The following is a 16,718-nucleotide window of genomic DNA, read 5'->3' as shown; positions in this document are numbered from 1 at the left end:
TTTTCTTTTTCTAGAAAATGCTATCCTATTGTACGTTCAACTACTTTTCAAAACATGTATATTAACAAATGCCCTTCTATACTGTCTATTTCAGTGGCACCCTAATATCCCATTAAGTAAACATGTATTTTATTCAATTCTCCTCCATCAACACAAAGTATTGTAGCTCTGTGATGAATATACTTACAGCTATGCCTATTCTTTTATTTGAAATTGGCCTAATAAATGTTTTCTAAACTAAAACATTCTGAATTGATGCTTTACGATTTTTTCTCTCCCTGGCTGGGCACAGTGGCTCACACCTGTAATCTCAGCACTTTGGGAGGCCGAGGCAGGCGGATCACGAGGTCAGGAGTTTGAGACCAGCCTGGCCAATATGGTAAAACCCCGTCTCTACTAAAAATACAAAAATTAGCCAGGCGTGGTGGCGCATGCCAGTAGTCCCAGTTACTTGGGAAGCTGAGGCAGAATCACTTGAACCCGGGAGGTGGAGGCTGCAGTGAGCCGAGATTGTGCCACTGCAATCCAGCCTGGGTAACACAGCGAGACTGTCTCAAAAAAAACAAAAAACAAACCAAAAAAAAAAACAAAAATTTTTTTCTCTCCCTTTATCATCAAAAAGTGAAAGGCAAATAGAACCTCACTGATTGGTAGGGTCTCAGGAGGATCACCAGGGTTTCTATCTTCACAATCTTTGTCACTCAGTTTGGTTAATTCATATTTAAAAAACGAACTCAAAAGAGATGGAAAAATACAACAAAAAGACACTTCTGTCTCTTCTCTGGCACATTTCCTTCCAAAAACTAAGGTACTGTGGAAGCCAAATTAAAAGTGTGGTGATGAAGACCGTCACTGAACATTTAGCAAAAAAAAAAAAAAAGAAGAAAGGAAGAAAGAGGAGGAGGAGGAAAAGGGGAGAAAAAATACTCTGAGGAATGTTTTACACAAAGTAGGGAAGAGCTTAGAAAACTGCCCATCAACATAGGTGAAGAATCCTTAGGAGGAAGATTCATCCTCCTCCCCGGTATTTGTAAGCCTTCCCAAGCAAAAGCCAGATGTGAATACAACTTATCAACAGACTAAGATTATGATCTGTAAACTCTGGGAAAAGAGCTGGCTGAAACATCTCACTTATGATAAAGCAATTTGAATTGAGATGTACTGTTATATTTGAAGTGTCAAACCATGTTTTCAAAAAAGAACTCATGATTTATTTTTGCCTGGGATCGGCTTGGTCCCAATCCTTCTGAACATTCTGATGTGTCAATACTTCCATATCCCAAGCCACCAGCACTGAGTCAGACTGGTGCCCTGAGTGACTCTGGTGGCCTCTCCCCAGGTCACCTCCTTAACCACGCCATCTCTTTTGCTAGGATTTACTGCTGAAGTTGTTCTTCTAGCACATGGATTGACCTTTCTGAAAATGCCTGGCTGGGAGGACAATGCTGTACCCTTCTCTGCCATCAGCCTGTCCCATCCTTTTCCTGGAGTGGTGATGGCTACTGACCTTATTCCTTGACTACATAGTCTCTTCTTTCTCAGTGGCTCTCAGGAGTACTTGTGATTAACATAGTCCTTGAGCACAACTCTTTAAATAACTCATTTAAAAAAAGAAATTCAAACTCCATTAAGGGCTAGTCCTCAGTAAGACTAGCAGATGTTTCCACACTTTCCTAGGGTTTATAAGCTGTCTATGTAATGCTTCTGTTGCCTCAACAATCCAGTTAAAGACTGACAGTACTTGTTTGTAACAGCAGTCTAATACAGCCTTTTTACAATTTCTCTTTAGATGTTTTTTGTTTTTTTTTTTGAGATGGAGTCTTGCCCTGTCTCCCAGGCTGGAGTGCAATGGCGCGATCTTGTCTCACTGCAACCTCCACGTCCCGGGGTTCAAACGATTCTCCTGCCTCAGCCTCCCAAGTAGCTGGGATTACAGGCACCCACCACCACACCCAGCTATTTTTTGTATTTTTAGTAGAGACAGGGTTTCACCCTGTTGGCCAGGCTGGTCTCAAACTCCCTGATCTCGTAAGCCGCCCGCCTTGGCCTCCCAAAGTGCTGGGATTAAGGGGTGAGCCATCGCGCTTGGCCTCTCATTCATTTTTTAAAGCATTTAAAGTGGTTTATCAGAAATACATAGAATACGCTAATAAAATCACGAGGCAAAAAAAAAAAAGAAGAACAGAAAGAAAATTGAGTCTTTCATTTGGAGGCTCTTACAGCCAAAGAAAACAGGCAGTCACAAGTCTCATTGTCCATGGGTGCAAGAAAACATCAAGTGCTAGGCTCAAACAGCTCTCCTTTTGGGTTCATGAGGGATGTCCTCAACAAGATTCTGAGCACACACAGCAACCAGTGTCATAAAACAATTTTCCCCCATAAAACAATGAAGACATCTGCTTCTGTCCTGGCACTTTTGCTTCAGTGGGCTCCCCAGTGAATTCCATATAAGCTACACAGGCAAATCACACTCTGAAGCCGACATTACATTTGCATTGAGTTTTGAAGAATGAGTAGGAGATATCTAGATGGAGAAAAGTAGAGGTACTTCTAACAGAACAAACCAAAGTTATGAAGAGATGGACATGATCACTTTTCAGTAACTGTAACTCAGAAGTCTGGATGAGTAACTGGAGTGGAGTGACTCATGTCTTGAAAATCATCTGGATGAGACTGACAGTAGTAAGACCTATACGGTGCAGGTAGGAGTTGAGGATGCCAAGGCCTTTGGCTTGGGAAGGTGGTACGCAGTAACAAGTGATAATGAATGCAGTATGGTACATACCACACGGTCAGCTTTCTTTTCCTCTAACAAAAACATGTTAGTGATGGTAAAGTTCACTTCAAGGCACGCAAAATTTGAAGAGCAAGTGGGTCTTCCTTGGGAAATTGTCTGGTACAGCTTAGAGTTGATCAAACAAAACAAAATAGACTTGGGAATCAGGGGAAGCTGTGGGAGTGGGAGAATGTCTCAGGAAGGCTGCAGAGAAGCAAACATGCTCACCTGAACTCTGGAAACTATTACAATTGAAAGCACAGGCAGAATAAGAGAAAGAACTGAAATGTGGTAAAGGTCAAAATGCCAACACAACAGTACTTAAAATCCTGAAGGTCAGGAAAAGGCTGTGATTGAGCCACTGCATTTGACCAGAGGCTGCTGGAGGACAACAGCCAGAAAGCCGACAAAGTCTGAGGATGGAGACATTTTAATGACTTGGAGGAGCAAACACAGAGCAACAGTAAGGGAAGATGCAGAGTTCAAGGTTAGATTTGGGGCCAGGTACAGTGGCTCATACCTGTAATCCCAGCACTTTGGGAGGCCAATCCAACACCTGAGGTCAGGAGCTCCAGACCAGCCTGGCCAACATGGTGAAACCCCATCTCTACTAAAAATACAAAAATTAGCTGGGCATGGTGGCATGCGCCTGTAATCCCAGCTACTCTGGAGGCAGAGGTTGCCATGAGTTGAAATTGTGCCACTGCACTCCAGCCTGGGTGAGAGTGAAGACTCTCTCTCAAAAAACAAAACAAAACAAAAACAACAAAAAAACTTTGGGAGATTAACATTCCTTCTGACTTTGGTGTTTTGCAGCTGAGGTGACAGTGGACATGGAAACACCAAAACAAAACAAAAAAATCTGAGCCTGGACAATGTGGTGAAACCCCATCTCCACCAAAAAATATGCAACCGGCACTCAAAAATGTCTACACAGATTGGTCATACAAGGAAACTAGAATTCAAAGTGAACTTTCCTCAGAAAAGCCAGAGTACATGAGGTTGACAATTTCAATGTTAACACACAGTTCCAGGTTACATACACTTCAGAAAAAATGTCTCAGAGCTCCTTGCTTTCCATGAGGGTACTCAATGTCACTACCATGCTAAGGTCAACCAGCTTTAGCTATAACTACCAAACCAACCAGTACGGGAGACCCTACTCCGAGATTCTCAATCAAGGTTTAAGATGCAAAGAAAAACCTTGGTATAAAGTCTTCAAAACCAGGATTGGCCAAGTATATGGCCTCACAACATTCTTTTAACGGTACCTTTATCCAAGTTTAAAATACACCAAACACCAGCCATGGCTTCTCTCACTGCGGAGATTTCTAAGGACTGGGGTGCATTCAAGCCCCTCTCGCTCCTGCACAAAAGTAAGGCCAGGAATGGTGGCTCACACTTGTAATCCCAGCACTTTGGAAGGCTGAAGCTGATGGATCACCTGCTAAGCTCTAGACCATCCTGGCCAAATATGGTGAAACCCCATCTCTACTAAAAACACAAAAAAAATGCCAGGCATCTGTAATCCTAGCTGCTTGGGAGGTTGAGGCACGAGAATCGCTCGAACCCAGGACAAAGAGGTTGCAGTGAGCCAAGATTGCGCCATTGCACTCCAGCCTGGGCAACAAGAGTGAAACTCCGTCTCCAACCAAAGAAGTCAAACGAATGTCCACAAGCATTCCTGGGTATCATACACTTGTCCCACATGCAAGATATGACCCTGGCCCAACTGTGTACTTTCTACTAACCTGCCCAGCAAGTCTACTCACTGTCCTTTCATAGACTGCAATCTATTAAAAACACAACCTCTCTCTCCAGATTCTAGGCTAGTCTAGTGAGGGATAAATGCCCATAGCTAAGTAATCCTGGCCATCACCAACACTGCATGGCAGACCTATCTTTGCTAAGGCTGTCCAGGTTTGAATTGCCCCATGATGCAGTCATTGGCTGGGGAGAAGACTTTGAGAGCAAGTTTCCAGTTAATCTGTAGCAATCACTTTGCGATTATTACATTTTACTTTGCTAACGGGGACCTTATTTTACTGCCCCAAATAAAAAGCCAGACATGAGGAATGTGAGCCAAAGATTTATTTCTTCATTTCTTGCATTTGAAATACTCTTCGATGACATCCTTGGCCTGAGACTCCTTGCCATAGTCCTTAAAAAAAACAAAACACGCATGCAACTTCTTGTTAATATTTAGGAATTTCACCAAGCTATTAGTATCAATTATAGTGGAGCTTCAACAATTAGCTATGTCTTATAAAAATGTTTCCCATCACTAAGATTTGTTATAGCCATTCTCAGGGACCTTAACGACTTCAATGTCCTCAAGGCTCGTAACATGGCTTTACTATTGCCAGTTTTTAAAGTATGTCTGCACAAACACAATCAGGTAAGCAGATTCATTGGCTGGCTTGTAAATTACAGCTTTTATTTTTTTCCTGAAATGCAGAAAATGCTTTAAACCTGTTGAATCAGTTTTTTCCTTTTATAAGATCCTCAACTTATTTCAATACAAGGTTTTATATGATTACCCAGCATAACCTTCATCCCTAGAATAAACGGTGACTTACCTTAACTACTACACAACTGCAACCAACCACTTTACGGGGTTTCCCCTCTCTGTCAATTTTACAAAGGCCTACCCATTCTCCTAGTTTCTTGTTGTCATCAACCTATTGGGAGAAAGGTTAAAAAAAAAAAATCACATTAATAGACATTAACACTACCAAAATTAAATGAAACCCAAAAGGTGGCTGTAGTCAGAAGGGTGACATGGCAGTTTCCTCATGGCAGTTCAGTAGAGGGAGCCAGTTGTCATCATGTACAGCACAAAGATCACCTACAAGCCTGCTACTAATCTTTGTTGTATACCAACGTCAAAATTAGGATTCAATTCTGCAGGTATAAAATGCTTCTACCTACAATCATTTTTAAAATGGCCGACAGTATCAGGTGCACGTGATGTTTACACCTGCACAAAATGAACAGCTTGAGACTTCACAGAATTTACCCCCATATACAAGCATCACCGAACATTAGTCCCAACACAACCCTTAGCAGCCTTACCTTAATTAGGTTGATTTGGTGTTCAGCACAAAGGGCCTCCACCAACTTGACATACATAGGCTCATCACAGTTGGATGCAAGCACACAAAGATGGGCTTGGCGCCTGAAATTCAAATTACAATGAAAATGGAGCTAAAACTCAGATCCAAATCCATCATTCTTGCATTTTAGGAGGGTTATCTTTGCACTAACACTTGCGAAACATAAGCAGCCAATCCACTGAACACATAAATGCGTACAAAATTGCTTGAGTCTGAAGAACCTGCTAGGGAGCATATACATACATCTTCAATTAACCTACAACTGGTCTTCAGTAAAACCTCTGTCCCTGACACACTGAATTGGTATAAGTCATTTTTAAAACTTCTGGCCAAAACCAAACCATAATAGCTTTCTTGTAAGCCAGCTTCATATACCTCAACAAACATGTGAAAGGCCGGGCACGATGGCTCACTCCTGTAATCCCAGCATTTTGGGAAGACGAGGGGGGCAGATGACCCGAGGTCAGGAGTACCAGACCAGCCAGAGACCAACATGGCAAAACCCCGTTTCTACTGAAAGTACAAAAACTAGCTGGGCACGGTGGCGTGTGCCTGTAATTCCATCTACTCGGGAGGCAGAAGAATCGCTTGAACCTGGTAGGTAGAGGTTGCAATGAGATCGCGCCACTGCACTCCAGCCTGGGGGACAGAGCAAGACTCTTTGTCTCAAAAAAAAAAAGAAAAAGAAAAAGAAAAAAAAGACTGTGGCATTAATGGAACAGTTATGAAATGCCATGCAATAATGCCGAAATAGAAATACAGAAGACTCATACTAGGACCTACTAAATACATTAAACAATAATGCCGTTTCCATCGGATTGAACTGGCTAGATTACACCAAAACGAACTTGTCCTGTAAAACCTTAAAACTGCATTTAAATTCAGCTCAAGAGTAGGTTGATTTGTCAATGCCACCACCCTAAAAAACACATTAACTCGATCCATTCAAATACATTAACAAATATCCCAAATTCAAATAAATCACAGCTATTATACTACTAAATTCATCTAGGACCAAATGCTTCTGAAACCTGAGTTTGAAATTCCATTAAATTAATGCTTGTTTTGCAAACTACCAGATGTAATGTGGCTCTCCATCTCATCTATCTGCCAGATAAGTATAAGACTGACTAGCCCCACAACCTACAGGTTTGTCAGACTCATGTTTCACTCATAAAAGGAGTGAAGGGGTATCCGACAATTAAAGTCATCATTCAAACACTGTAGTTTTGAGTGCTTATCCCCATTCCAAACAGCAACCCACACATTTTAAGTGGGCTTTATAGATCTGAGTTCTGATACCTTTTCCTAGGTTTCCGGTAGGACGGATGCCATTCAGAACTTTTGCGCTAACACCATGAACTCCATGCCTTCTTCCCTTGGGTGGCAGTTTTGTTCCGGTTGCAAGAACCCACAGTATTGAGACTGATACACGTACTTGTCTAAGGCTTTGGCAGCTTCGCGAATTCCACGTGCTAGGCCATCGTGGATGAGGGCGGTCTTCAGAACCTCTTGTAAAGCAGTATTAACGTCCATTACACCTCCAGCAGCAATGCTGAAACGCGACACATCAAAACCATCAGTTAACATCCTCACACCACATAAGGCCTTGCACTCAGGAAAGGCTAAGTGTACAACAGACGCGCTTACGGCACCCGTTTGACCCAGTCCTGTTCCGCCAGCTCTAGCCCCACGCCTCAGCCGCACTCCGACCCCAACTCCAACCCCGGCCCCTGGGCTCACCCTTCCTCGGCCATGGCGGTGGGTTACGAGTGAAGCTGAATCTTGAACACACTAAAAAACAAAAGCATTGACTTGTTAAAGAACCAGATACTCGTCACGAATCCCAGCAAGAACACAACGAGCCACAAATTATAACAAATACACCCCCCTGCCGCCTCGCTCAACTTACCCCAAGCCTCCGCCTCCGCGCGACTCGGCGGCGGCAGGGAAAGAGGCCTCGTCCGCACGCATGCCGGTATTTAAGGGTTTTTCAGGCCCCCGTGCGCATGTGCACTCCCACCCTCGAAAGAGGTGGCTCCCGCAGTGCCGGGCCTGGGGAGTTTCTGTTTCCGGATTGAGGCGGTTCTGAGGCAAGAGTACTGCGAGTTTTCTATCTCTGCCAGGCCGGTCCTTGGCGAGTGCAACAGGCACTACGCGGGCAGCTTCGCGTTGTCCTTCTTTGCGGAGGCGTGGCCCACTGAGGCCCAGGGAACTCATTCTACGGAGCGCGACAGAAGCCAAACAAGTGTGTCCGCGTGTTCTTTAAGGCACCTAGAGCCTTGTATCCCGCCGAGCGCCAGTTTTAACCCTTTCCACACCACGTTCTACTTTCCTGTTGCTTCTACAAGACCCAGCCTTCCCAGGCAGCGCACTTTGTTCCTTCGCTTCTAAGTCACCCTGAGAGACCATGTTTGTGTCGTTGTGGGTGTGATCCTCATCTTTGTCTTCATGAAACGAGAGCCTACATGCTTTCACTCTTCCAGGCTGGAGTGCAATGGCGCGATCTCAGCTTACTGCGACCTCCGGCTCCCGGTTTCAAGCGATTCTCCTGCCTCAGCCTCCCGAGTAGCCGGGATTGCAGGCGCCTGCCACCACCCTGGCTAATTTTTTGTATTTTTAGTAAAGACGGGATTTCACCATGTTGGCCAGGCTGGTCTCGAACTCCTGACCTCAGGGGATCCACCCGCCTCGGCCTCCCAAAATGCTGGGATTACAGGCGTGACCCGCCGCCCCCGGCCGCTTTCACTATTTCTAAGCCCTTTCCCTGCGGTGTGTTGGTAAAGGGGAACCCTGCAGCCAGGGGGTCAATTCTAGTTTCTAAGTATAGCGGGAGTCGCTTCTGAACGAAGTTTGTTCTGCTTTGTTTGGTTTTTAACGACGCGTTGTGCTCGGAATACACAGTTCCGCGCAACTCAGAATTCCTCAGGTGCATTTTCAACACCTACAATGTGCCTGACGCAGGGCCAGGGCCTGGGACTACAGACATGAAATATCCAGTCTTTGAGGAGTCCATTTTCTTCCAGGAAGCAATATTTTAAATTTGGAAGTGATTGGCCATTCCCCAATCCCCACTTCCAAACCAAACGCACGAAACACTACTGAATATGATCAATACTGCCTTTGTGTTTAATTTCCTCTCCTGGGTAGTCAGCCGCCAAACCAGTGAACAATTATTAGGCGCTTGGCACGTGCCAGCGCTGTGAATCCAGTGGGCAGATACTGTTAGACTGGTGAGTGCAGCGAAAAAAACAAAAATGGGTAACGCAGTAAGAGCACCAGGGAGTTCACCAGAACAGAAACCTGCTGTAATGTTAATAAACTGATAGAGTTCAGTTTACTGATAGAGTTCAGTTTTAGATTTTCCGCTGGTTTCAGTTTCATTTTTAAAGCGTTGAAGCTGCTTCTCTGTCAGTAACTCATGCAAATGTTTATTGAGCTTTTGATTTAAAAAAAAAAAAAAACGAGGAATTTATAAAGATGATTCATTCCTGCTGCCCTGGTTTGTTTGTGGTGGGATTGAGATTTTAGACAAAAATCAGAATACCTCAGGGCCACAGAGGAGATACAAAGTGGCAGGGGGTTAGGGAGTGGGGATGGTGTGAAAAGGTAAGAGGACCTCAGGCTTCTGGCAGCATTCGAAACAGGCTCAAAACAAAAACTAAGGGATTCCAAATCGGTGAGCATGGAAGGAGAGGAGGGTATTCTAAATGGATGAAAGTGTAGGGGCAAAGGCATGAAGACCTTCTTGCCTTTTTTGGAGGTTATAATTAACACGTTTGTATTTTTGAAAGAGAATGTGGCAAATAGTCTTTCAGCACATTTCTCATTATCTAAAGACAGTACAGTTGATATGCTAAGCATATTAGATTCCTTCCCCAAAAAAATTTTTAAGGAAGAAGGAGGGAATTTGGGAAACCTAAGTGAAAACATTCACTGCCAAACAGCATATTTATGTGGGGGGAAAATGATCAAGTGCCTTGTTAGCTAAGGCAGTTGTTCCCAGTACCAACCAGCTCAGACTTGGTTTCTATCTTTTAGCAGCTGCTAATCTGTTCTATTGATTCAGACATCGTGGATCTCTGCTTTAATGTTTCACTGCACTAAATGTCTTTTCACACAAACCTCCCTCCTTAGAGGGAGCTACATTTTTTTTTAAGTCCTACTTATATAACCTACTTATATAAGTCCTACTTATATAACCAGTTCTAACCCCCAAAATGAAGTCAGAGGGCACACTGGTGATACAGGGTTTCTTTAATATAGATTCTCCTAGTTCACTTTTTTTTTTTTTTTTTTTTTGAGATGGAGTTTTGTTCTTGTAGCCCAGGCAGTGTCGGGATCTTGGCTCACTGCAACCTCCACCTCCCGGGTTCAAGCGATTCTCCTGCCTCAGTCCCAAGTAGCTGGAATTACAGGTGCCCACCACTACGCCCAGCTAAGTTTTGTATTTTTAGTAGAAATGGGAGTTTCACCATGTTGGCCAGGCTAGTCTGGAACACCTGACCTTGGTTGATCCGCCCACCTTGGACTCCCAAAGTGCTGGGATTACAGGTGTGAGCCACTGCGCCCAGCCTCCTACTTCACATTTTTAAGGTTACCTCCTCTCAATTTCAGAGACTGGTAAAGGTGGAAGACAATACTACATAGAGGATAGTGGTTGGTCACTCATACCAGCAGAGTATAACACATGTGCACAAATATGAGTCTGACACACATATGAAAACGAAATGTATTCTGAAGTTTGTTTTAGGAACAATACTGATAATAACAGGCAATTTGTTTCACTTTTTCTATATGCCAGATAAGGCGCTAAATTCTTTCAGGCATTTTTCCCCTTTATTGTTATGGAGACCCTATCTGGTAGTGATGGTATTAGCCCACTTTAACAGGTCAGGAAGCCAAGGCTTAGGTAGCCCAAGATCACACAGCTAATAAATGTGGAAGCTGGTATTTAAGCTCAGTGGACTTCAAAGCCTGTGCTCCTAACCTTTCGGTCATTTGAATGATTGCCAGAATGTGGAAAGGAGATTGCCGAGAATTCAAGAATGACTCTTTACATCTCTGGTTTGGCAATAGTACAACTAGTTCTATCCCACTGTGCTAAAAACTATATAGATGGAGGAAGGGAATATTGCTGTTACGCAGAAAAATTTGCATTTGGATTTAGAAATTTGGATTTCTGAATTATGTAAGTGTAGATGTGTAGTTTGCTAGGGCTGCCATAGCAAAGTACCACAAACTGGGTGGCTTAACCAACAGAAATCTATTATAGTGCTGAAGGCTGGAAGTCTGAAGTCAAGGTGTTGGGAGTGTTGGTTCCTTCTGAGGGTGTGAGGAAGAATCCATTTCACACCTCTTTCCTAGCTTCTGGAGGTTTGTTGGCAATCTTGGTGTTCCTTGACTTGTGTTAGCATAACTCCAATCTTCGCATGATGTTGTCCCTATGTGCATGTCTGATTTTGTGTCTGAATGTTTCCTTTTTATAAGAATATCAGCCATATTGGATTAGGGGCCCACCTGCTCCATCTACAACAAACCTACTCCAAATCAGGTCTTGTTCTGAAGTGGAAGGGGTTAGGATTTCAACATGTGAATTTTGAGGGAACACAGTTCAACTCATAACAGATGACAAGGAGGAGATACAGAATGATCAAATGAAAGAAAGCATCTTTGAGATGAACTGCAAAAAAACTTACTTTGAAGACCAGAGCTGGAGACAAAAACCGGGCTGAGGCATAATAATGATTTTATATCTTGGAGTGGTCAGGAGGACCCAACTGTGCAGGGTTAAAATTCCAGCTTACTTTGCGACCTTTGGCAAGTTATTTTCTTTCTGAGCTAGTAAAATGGTGGTCATGCTATAATATTTCTGTGAGGATTAAATGAGATAGTCATTTAAAGTGTTTACCACTATGCCTGTAAAGTAATTTACCTTATAAAGAACTTCGTATGAAAATACATGGAGAGTTTCTTAAATATTACCTTTCTCCTGTCCTAAACCATCCAGCACTTAGTACAGTGAATTGCATATTGGAGGCTAAACACATGTGTACTGAATGAATTCACTGAGTGAAATAAGATTAAAGAAGCCTCTTGGGGCCGGGTGCTGTGGCTCAGACTGTAATCCCAGCACTTTGGGAGGCTGAGGCAGGTGGGTCATGGGGTCAGGAGTTTGAGACCAGTCTGGCCAACATGGTGAAACCCCGTCTCTACTAAAAATACAAAAATTAGCCGAGTGTGATGGTGGGCGCCTGTAATCCCAGCTATTTGGGAGGCTGAGGCAGGAGAATCACTTGAACTCGGGAGGCGGAGGTTGCAGTGAGCCACTGCACTCCAGCCTGCGCGACAGAGCAAAACTCCATCTCAAAAAAAAAAAAAAAAGAAGCCTCTTGTGTAGATGTCATACTTAAAGGAAAGCCATGTTTGAGGACTACCATAATAAATTAGAATTTGTTGGGAGTTAGTTGGAAGCTTTGAGCATCCCAGAAAATCACTTTTAATTTGAAAACTTCAAGTTTCCTTACCTTTGGGGGTAGAAACTAAATACAATGGATGGAAATGAGTGATAAGAAATAGGAGAAAAAAACTAAAAAATACTATACTGCTGCAACTCAGGAACATATAGGCTTAACTCTCATTTATTATAGCATGTAGTTTTAAACATACTGAAGAAAAATTAGTCATAGCTGAAGAAAGATTTGAATAGAATCCCATTGTATCAAAGGAAGAATTAAAGGAAAAAGAGAAGTTGCAAAGAGAGAAGAAAACAGAAAATAAGAAAGCAGATGCATTAATAAGAGTGGGATAGACTAATAAAGGCTGTTGGTAGTAGCTTGTAAAGTTAACATGTTTATTAAGTGAAAACAAAGTTGTAGGGGAGAATGGGGCTAGATTATTGTATAGCTAAGTATGAAGCCTGTGCCAATAGCTTATATTTTTGGAGGTTTTGTGTAATTATCATCTAAATTTTCACAAGTCTTAGTAAGAATATATCTTCACCTGCTTTTTTTGTAGTTTTTATCTGTTCTTTTTTGTTGTTGTTGTTGTTTTCTTTAGAGACAGGGTCTTGCTATGTTGCCCAGGCTGATCTTGAACTCCACTGTGCCCAACCATCCACTTTTTTTTTTTTTATTGCTACCAGATGTTACCCACAACTCTTGGGGTACTGTAGCTGCACACTACAGGGCTGACTTAGAGTTCATGGAAACTAAACAAATATACTATGGAATATAATTAGAGATAATACTTTATAAGTATCATCCTGAGTAGCTGAGATTACAGGTGCCCGCCACCACACCTGGCCAATTTTTATAAATAAACTAATTATAAACCAGCTACGCAGTATTTTTTTTTTTTTTTTTTGAGATGGAGTCTCGCTCTGTCGTTCATGCTGGAGTGTAGTGGCACGATCTTGGCTCACTGCAACTTCCGCCTCCCAGGTTCAAGCAATTCTCCTGCCTCAGCCTCCCGGGTAGCTGGGATTACAGGCACCTGCTACCACGCCTGTCTAATTTTTGTATTTTTAGTAGAGACAGGGTTTCTCCATGTTGGCCAGGCTGGTCTCAAACTCCTGACCTCAGGTGATCCGCCCGCCTCAGCCTCCCAAAGTGCTGGGATTACAGGCATGAGCCAACGCACCTGGCCGCTACACAATACTTTATAAATGAAATAAAGAGTAGTGGAGGGTAGAGCAAAGCTTAAATTAACATTAAATTGATTCCCTTAGGATACAAAGAGGGCTGGTGTGGGGGAGACTCCAGCCCTCTCTGCTGCTTCCCCTGCTGTTATCTGCGCAACATTTCTTTTGAAAATGGGTCCTGATGCTCTAAAAGGTATTTGATGCATGCAGTTCTTATTAGAGAATCATTAGAATGAAGGCAGTACCACTCCTATTCTTATAACTGAAGCTACATTAAAAAAAAGTCCTGTTTTTATAACTGGTTCTAATCCTACAAATGAATGCGAAGGGCAGACTGGTGATTCAAGGACTCTTTGATTTAGATTCTCCTCTCTATCATTTTCTGACTCTGTAGCCTTGGTCAAGAGATTTCCAAACTCTGGATCTGCAAAATGAAGTAGGCAATTATACGAGATACCCTTAAGCACTTTTTCAGTTTCAGCATTCTACCTCATTATTTTCAAATGATTTTCACTGCTGGTAAATGTTGAACATCCTATGCTGTCTGCTATATTAGTTTTCTGATTTCACTTGACTTTATCCACATGACTATGAGCTGCAGTTAATGCCCGCTTCCCTCCTATGTCTCCAACTTACAGATGATATCTTTATTTGTAAATAACAGTTATTGCTTTTTAAATATTAGAACAAGTAAGCATGTTCATTGTAGAAGATTTGAATAATACTGTATCAGTGATAATTCTTTGCACGCAATGGAATGAGCTGTGGCCAAAATTTAAAAAATGAATTTATGAGAAATATACTGGATGGCTCAGAGAACAGAACAGTTTGTTTGAGCAGTCAGGTCTAGGGAATGGTAGGAATGGAATAGTTCCAGGGGTCTTGGTTATAGGACCTGAGCAAAAGCCTCTTAAGGCAGTGCTTTATAAAATGACTATCAGAGGATTTTTCACCCAATCCATCAAAGATTATTAGTTTAATAAAATACAACAAATATTAATTACTAGGAGGTTCTTTAAGACTAACCTTCTTGCAGATAACTAATGTAACTCTGAAAATGTTACAAAACAAAACAAAAAATAACTACCTGAAGACACTGGAGAGTGACCAAAAGCAGACGGAACTAGGGGATCGGTGTGAGGACCAACACTAAGAAGAAGGAATGACACTGGATGATTTTCCATTTTTATGAGTGTTAGCACAAGGAGACCCTTAGTCAGTGCTACACGGAACAACTAATAGAGTTCCTCAGTTGTAATGCCTTTAAAAAACCAGAGAACAGAGTTCTATTAGTCAGTGTTCTCTAGAAGGACAGAACTAATGGAATATATATAAAATATAATATATATTCTATATATATATATGTATATGTATATTTTTTGAGACAGAGTTTTGCTGTGTTGCCCAGGCTGGAGAGCAATGGCATGATCTTGGCTCACTGCAACCTCCGCCTCTTGGGTTCAAGCAATTCTCCTGCCTCAGCCTCCTGAGTAGCTGGGATTACAGGCATGTGCCACCACGCCTGGCTAATTTTTATATTTTTAGTAGAGACGGGGTTTCACCATGTTGGCCAGGCTGGTCTCAAACTTCTGACTTCAGGTAGTCCACACATGTCAGCCTCCCAAAGTGCTGGGATTACAGGCATGAGCCACTGCACCCGACCCATATATAAGGCGAGTTTATTAAGTATTAACTCACACAATCACAATGTCCCACAATAGGCCATCTGCAGGTTGAGGAGCAAGGAGAACCAGTCTGAGATCCAAAACTGAAGAACTTGGAGTCCGATGTTCAAGGGCAAGAAGCATCCAGCACGGGAGAAAGATATAGGCTGAGAGGCTAAGCCAGTTTCTCTTTTCACATTTTCTACCTGCTTATATTCTAGCCACACTGGCAGCTGATTTGATTGTGCCCACCCAGATTAAGGGTGGGTCCGGCCCACTGACTCAAATGTTAATCTCCTTTGGCAACACCCTCACAGACACACCCAGGATCAATACTTTGTATCCTTCAATCCAGTCAAGTTGACACTCAGTATTAACCATCACAAGAGTTCAGAATAACCATGGCACTGGAAATTGAAGAAAGGAGGGAAATCCCAGAAAGGAGAGAGCCAGAGAGGGGAAAACCAGAAGTTTCCGTGTATACTCTGCCTCAATCTCTGGCTGAGCTCTGAACTACACACGCATGGGGTAGCACAGTGGCTTATGCCTGTAATCCCAGCACTTTGGGAGGCTGAGGTGGGTGGATCACAATGTCAGGAGTTCAAGACCAGCCTGACCAACATGGTGAAACGCCGTCTCTACTAAAAATAAAAAAAATAGCTGGGCATGGTGGCGCATCCCTGTAATCACAGCTACTCAGGATGCTGAGGCAGGAGAATTACTTGAACCCAGGAGGTGGACGTTGCAGTGAGCCGAGATTGCGCCATTGCGCTCCAGCCTGGGTGACAGAGCGAGACTCCATGTTAGAAAAAAGAAAAAAAAAAACCTCCAAGCAACACAGGTAAGGCTAAACAAAATGCACAGAGATTACAGCTGCTGCTTTTCCCATCACTGGGGAAACATGAAGTTTGAGTCAAGGCAGGTAAACTCTCTGCCAAATTCTTTTTTAAAATTAATATTCTTTGGAAGAATGTAACAGAATCCAGAATCTCTGCAATGTGTCATTAACAATGTCTTTGATATGATCCAAAATTATGCTATATACCAAAAAACTAGAAAACATGACTCATACTCAAGAGAAAAGGATCCCAAGATGATCATATGTTAGAAGTAGCAGACAAGAATTTTAAAGCAGCCATTAAAAATATGATTAAGAATGTAAAAAATGTTCATAATGAATGAATAAATAGGAAAAGTATAAACCATAAAAGAGTATCAAATAGATATTTGAAAACTAAAAAGTAAAATATGAGAAACAAAAAATTTACTGGAAGGGCTCAGCAATAGATTGGAGATGATGAAAGAGTCAGTAAACTTTAAATAAATCCAAAATTATCCAATAGAGAGGGAAAAAGCCAATTGAAAAAAAAATGTATAGAGCTGCAATGATCTGTTGGACAAAATTTAAAGGTCTAACATATACGCAATTAGAATACACAGGACTAACATATAGGCAATTGGGGTGCCAGAAGGCAACAAAATGAGGGAGGAAACAATATTTAAAGAAATAAGACTGGGCA

The 16,718-nt window shown here is 42.4% G+C and overlaps 1 protein-coding gene and 3 non-coding genes across 4 annotated transcripts; all 4 read right to left on the bottom strand.

The window, feature by feature from the left end:
* Positions 1-4,849: 4,849 nt before the first annotated feature.
* On the bottom strand, positions 4,850-8,113 carry RPS12 (ribosomal protein S12). Its single transcript, XM_003827670.5, has 6 exons — positions 7,805-8,113; positions 7,636-7,686; positions 7,331-7,447; positions 5,852-5,954; positions 5,356-5,457; positions 4,850-4,937 (listed from the first exon to the last, which is right to left on the bottom strand). The coding sequence occupies exons 2-6, from the start codon at positions 7,647-7,649 to the stop codon at positions 4,875-4,877; spliced, it is 399 nt and encodes a 132-aa protein (XP_003827718.1). The 5' UTR covers positions 7,650-7,686; positions 7,805-8,113; the 3' UTR covers positions 4,850-4,874.
* On the bottom strand, positions 5,069-5,198 carry LOC112440259 (small nucleolar RNA SNORA33). The gene has a single exon (XR_003028434.1). It is a non-coding gene; the product is annotated as a small nucleolar RNA SNORA33 (small nucleolar RNA).
* LOC112440267 (small nucleolar RNA SNORD100) lies at positions 5,538-5,613 on the bottom strand. Its single transcript, XR_003028442.1, has one exon. It is a non-coding gene; the product is annotated as a small nucleolar RNA SNORD100 (small nucleolar RNA).
* LOC112440243 (small nucleolar RNA SNORD101) lies at positions 7,042-7,112 on the bottom strand. Its single transcript, XR_003028418.1, has one exon. It is a non-coding gene; the product is annotated as a small nucleolar RNA SNORD101 (small nucleolar RNA).
* Positions 8,114-16,718: the final 8,605 nt, after the last annotated feature.

Source organism: Pan paniscus, chromosome 5 (genome assembly GCF_029289425.2).
Source record: "Pan paniscus chromosome 5, NHGRI_mPanPan1-v2.0_pri, whole genome shotgun sequence".
In the NCBI taxonomy this organism is placed as follows: Eukaryota; Metazoa; Chordata; class Mammalia; order Primates; family Hominidae; genus Pan; species Pan paniscus.
The sequence above is the reverse complement of the archived record's forward strand: the minus strand, read 5'-3'. Positions and strand labels throughout refer to the sequence as shown.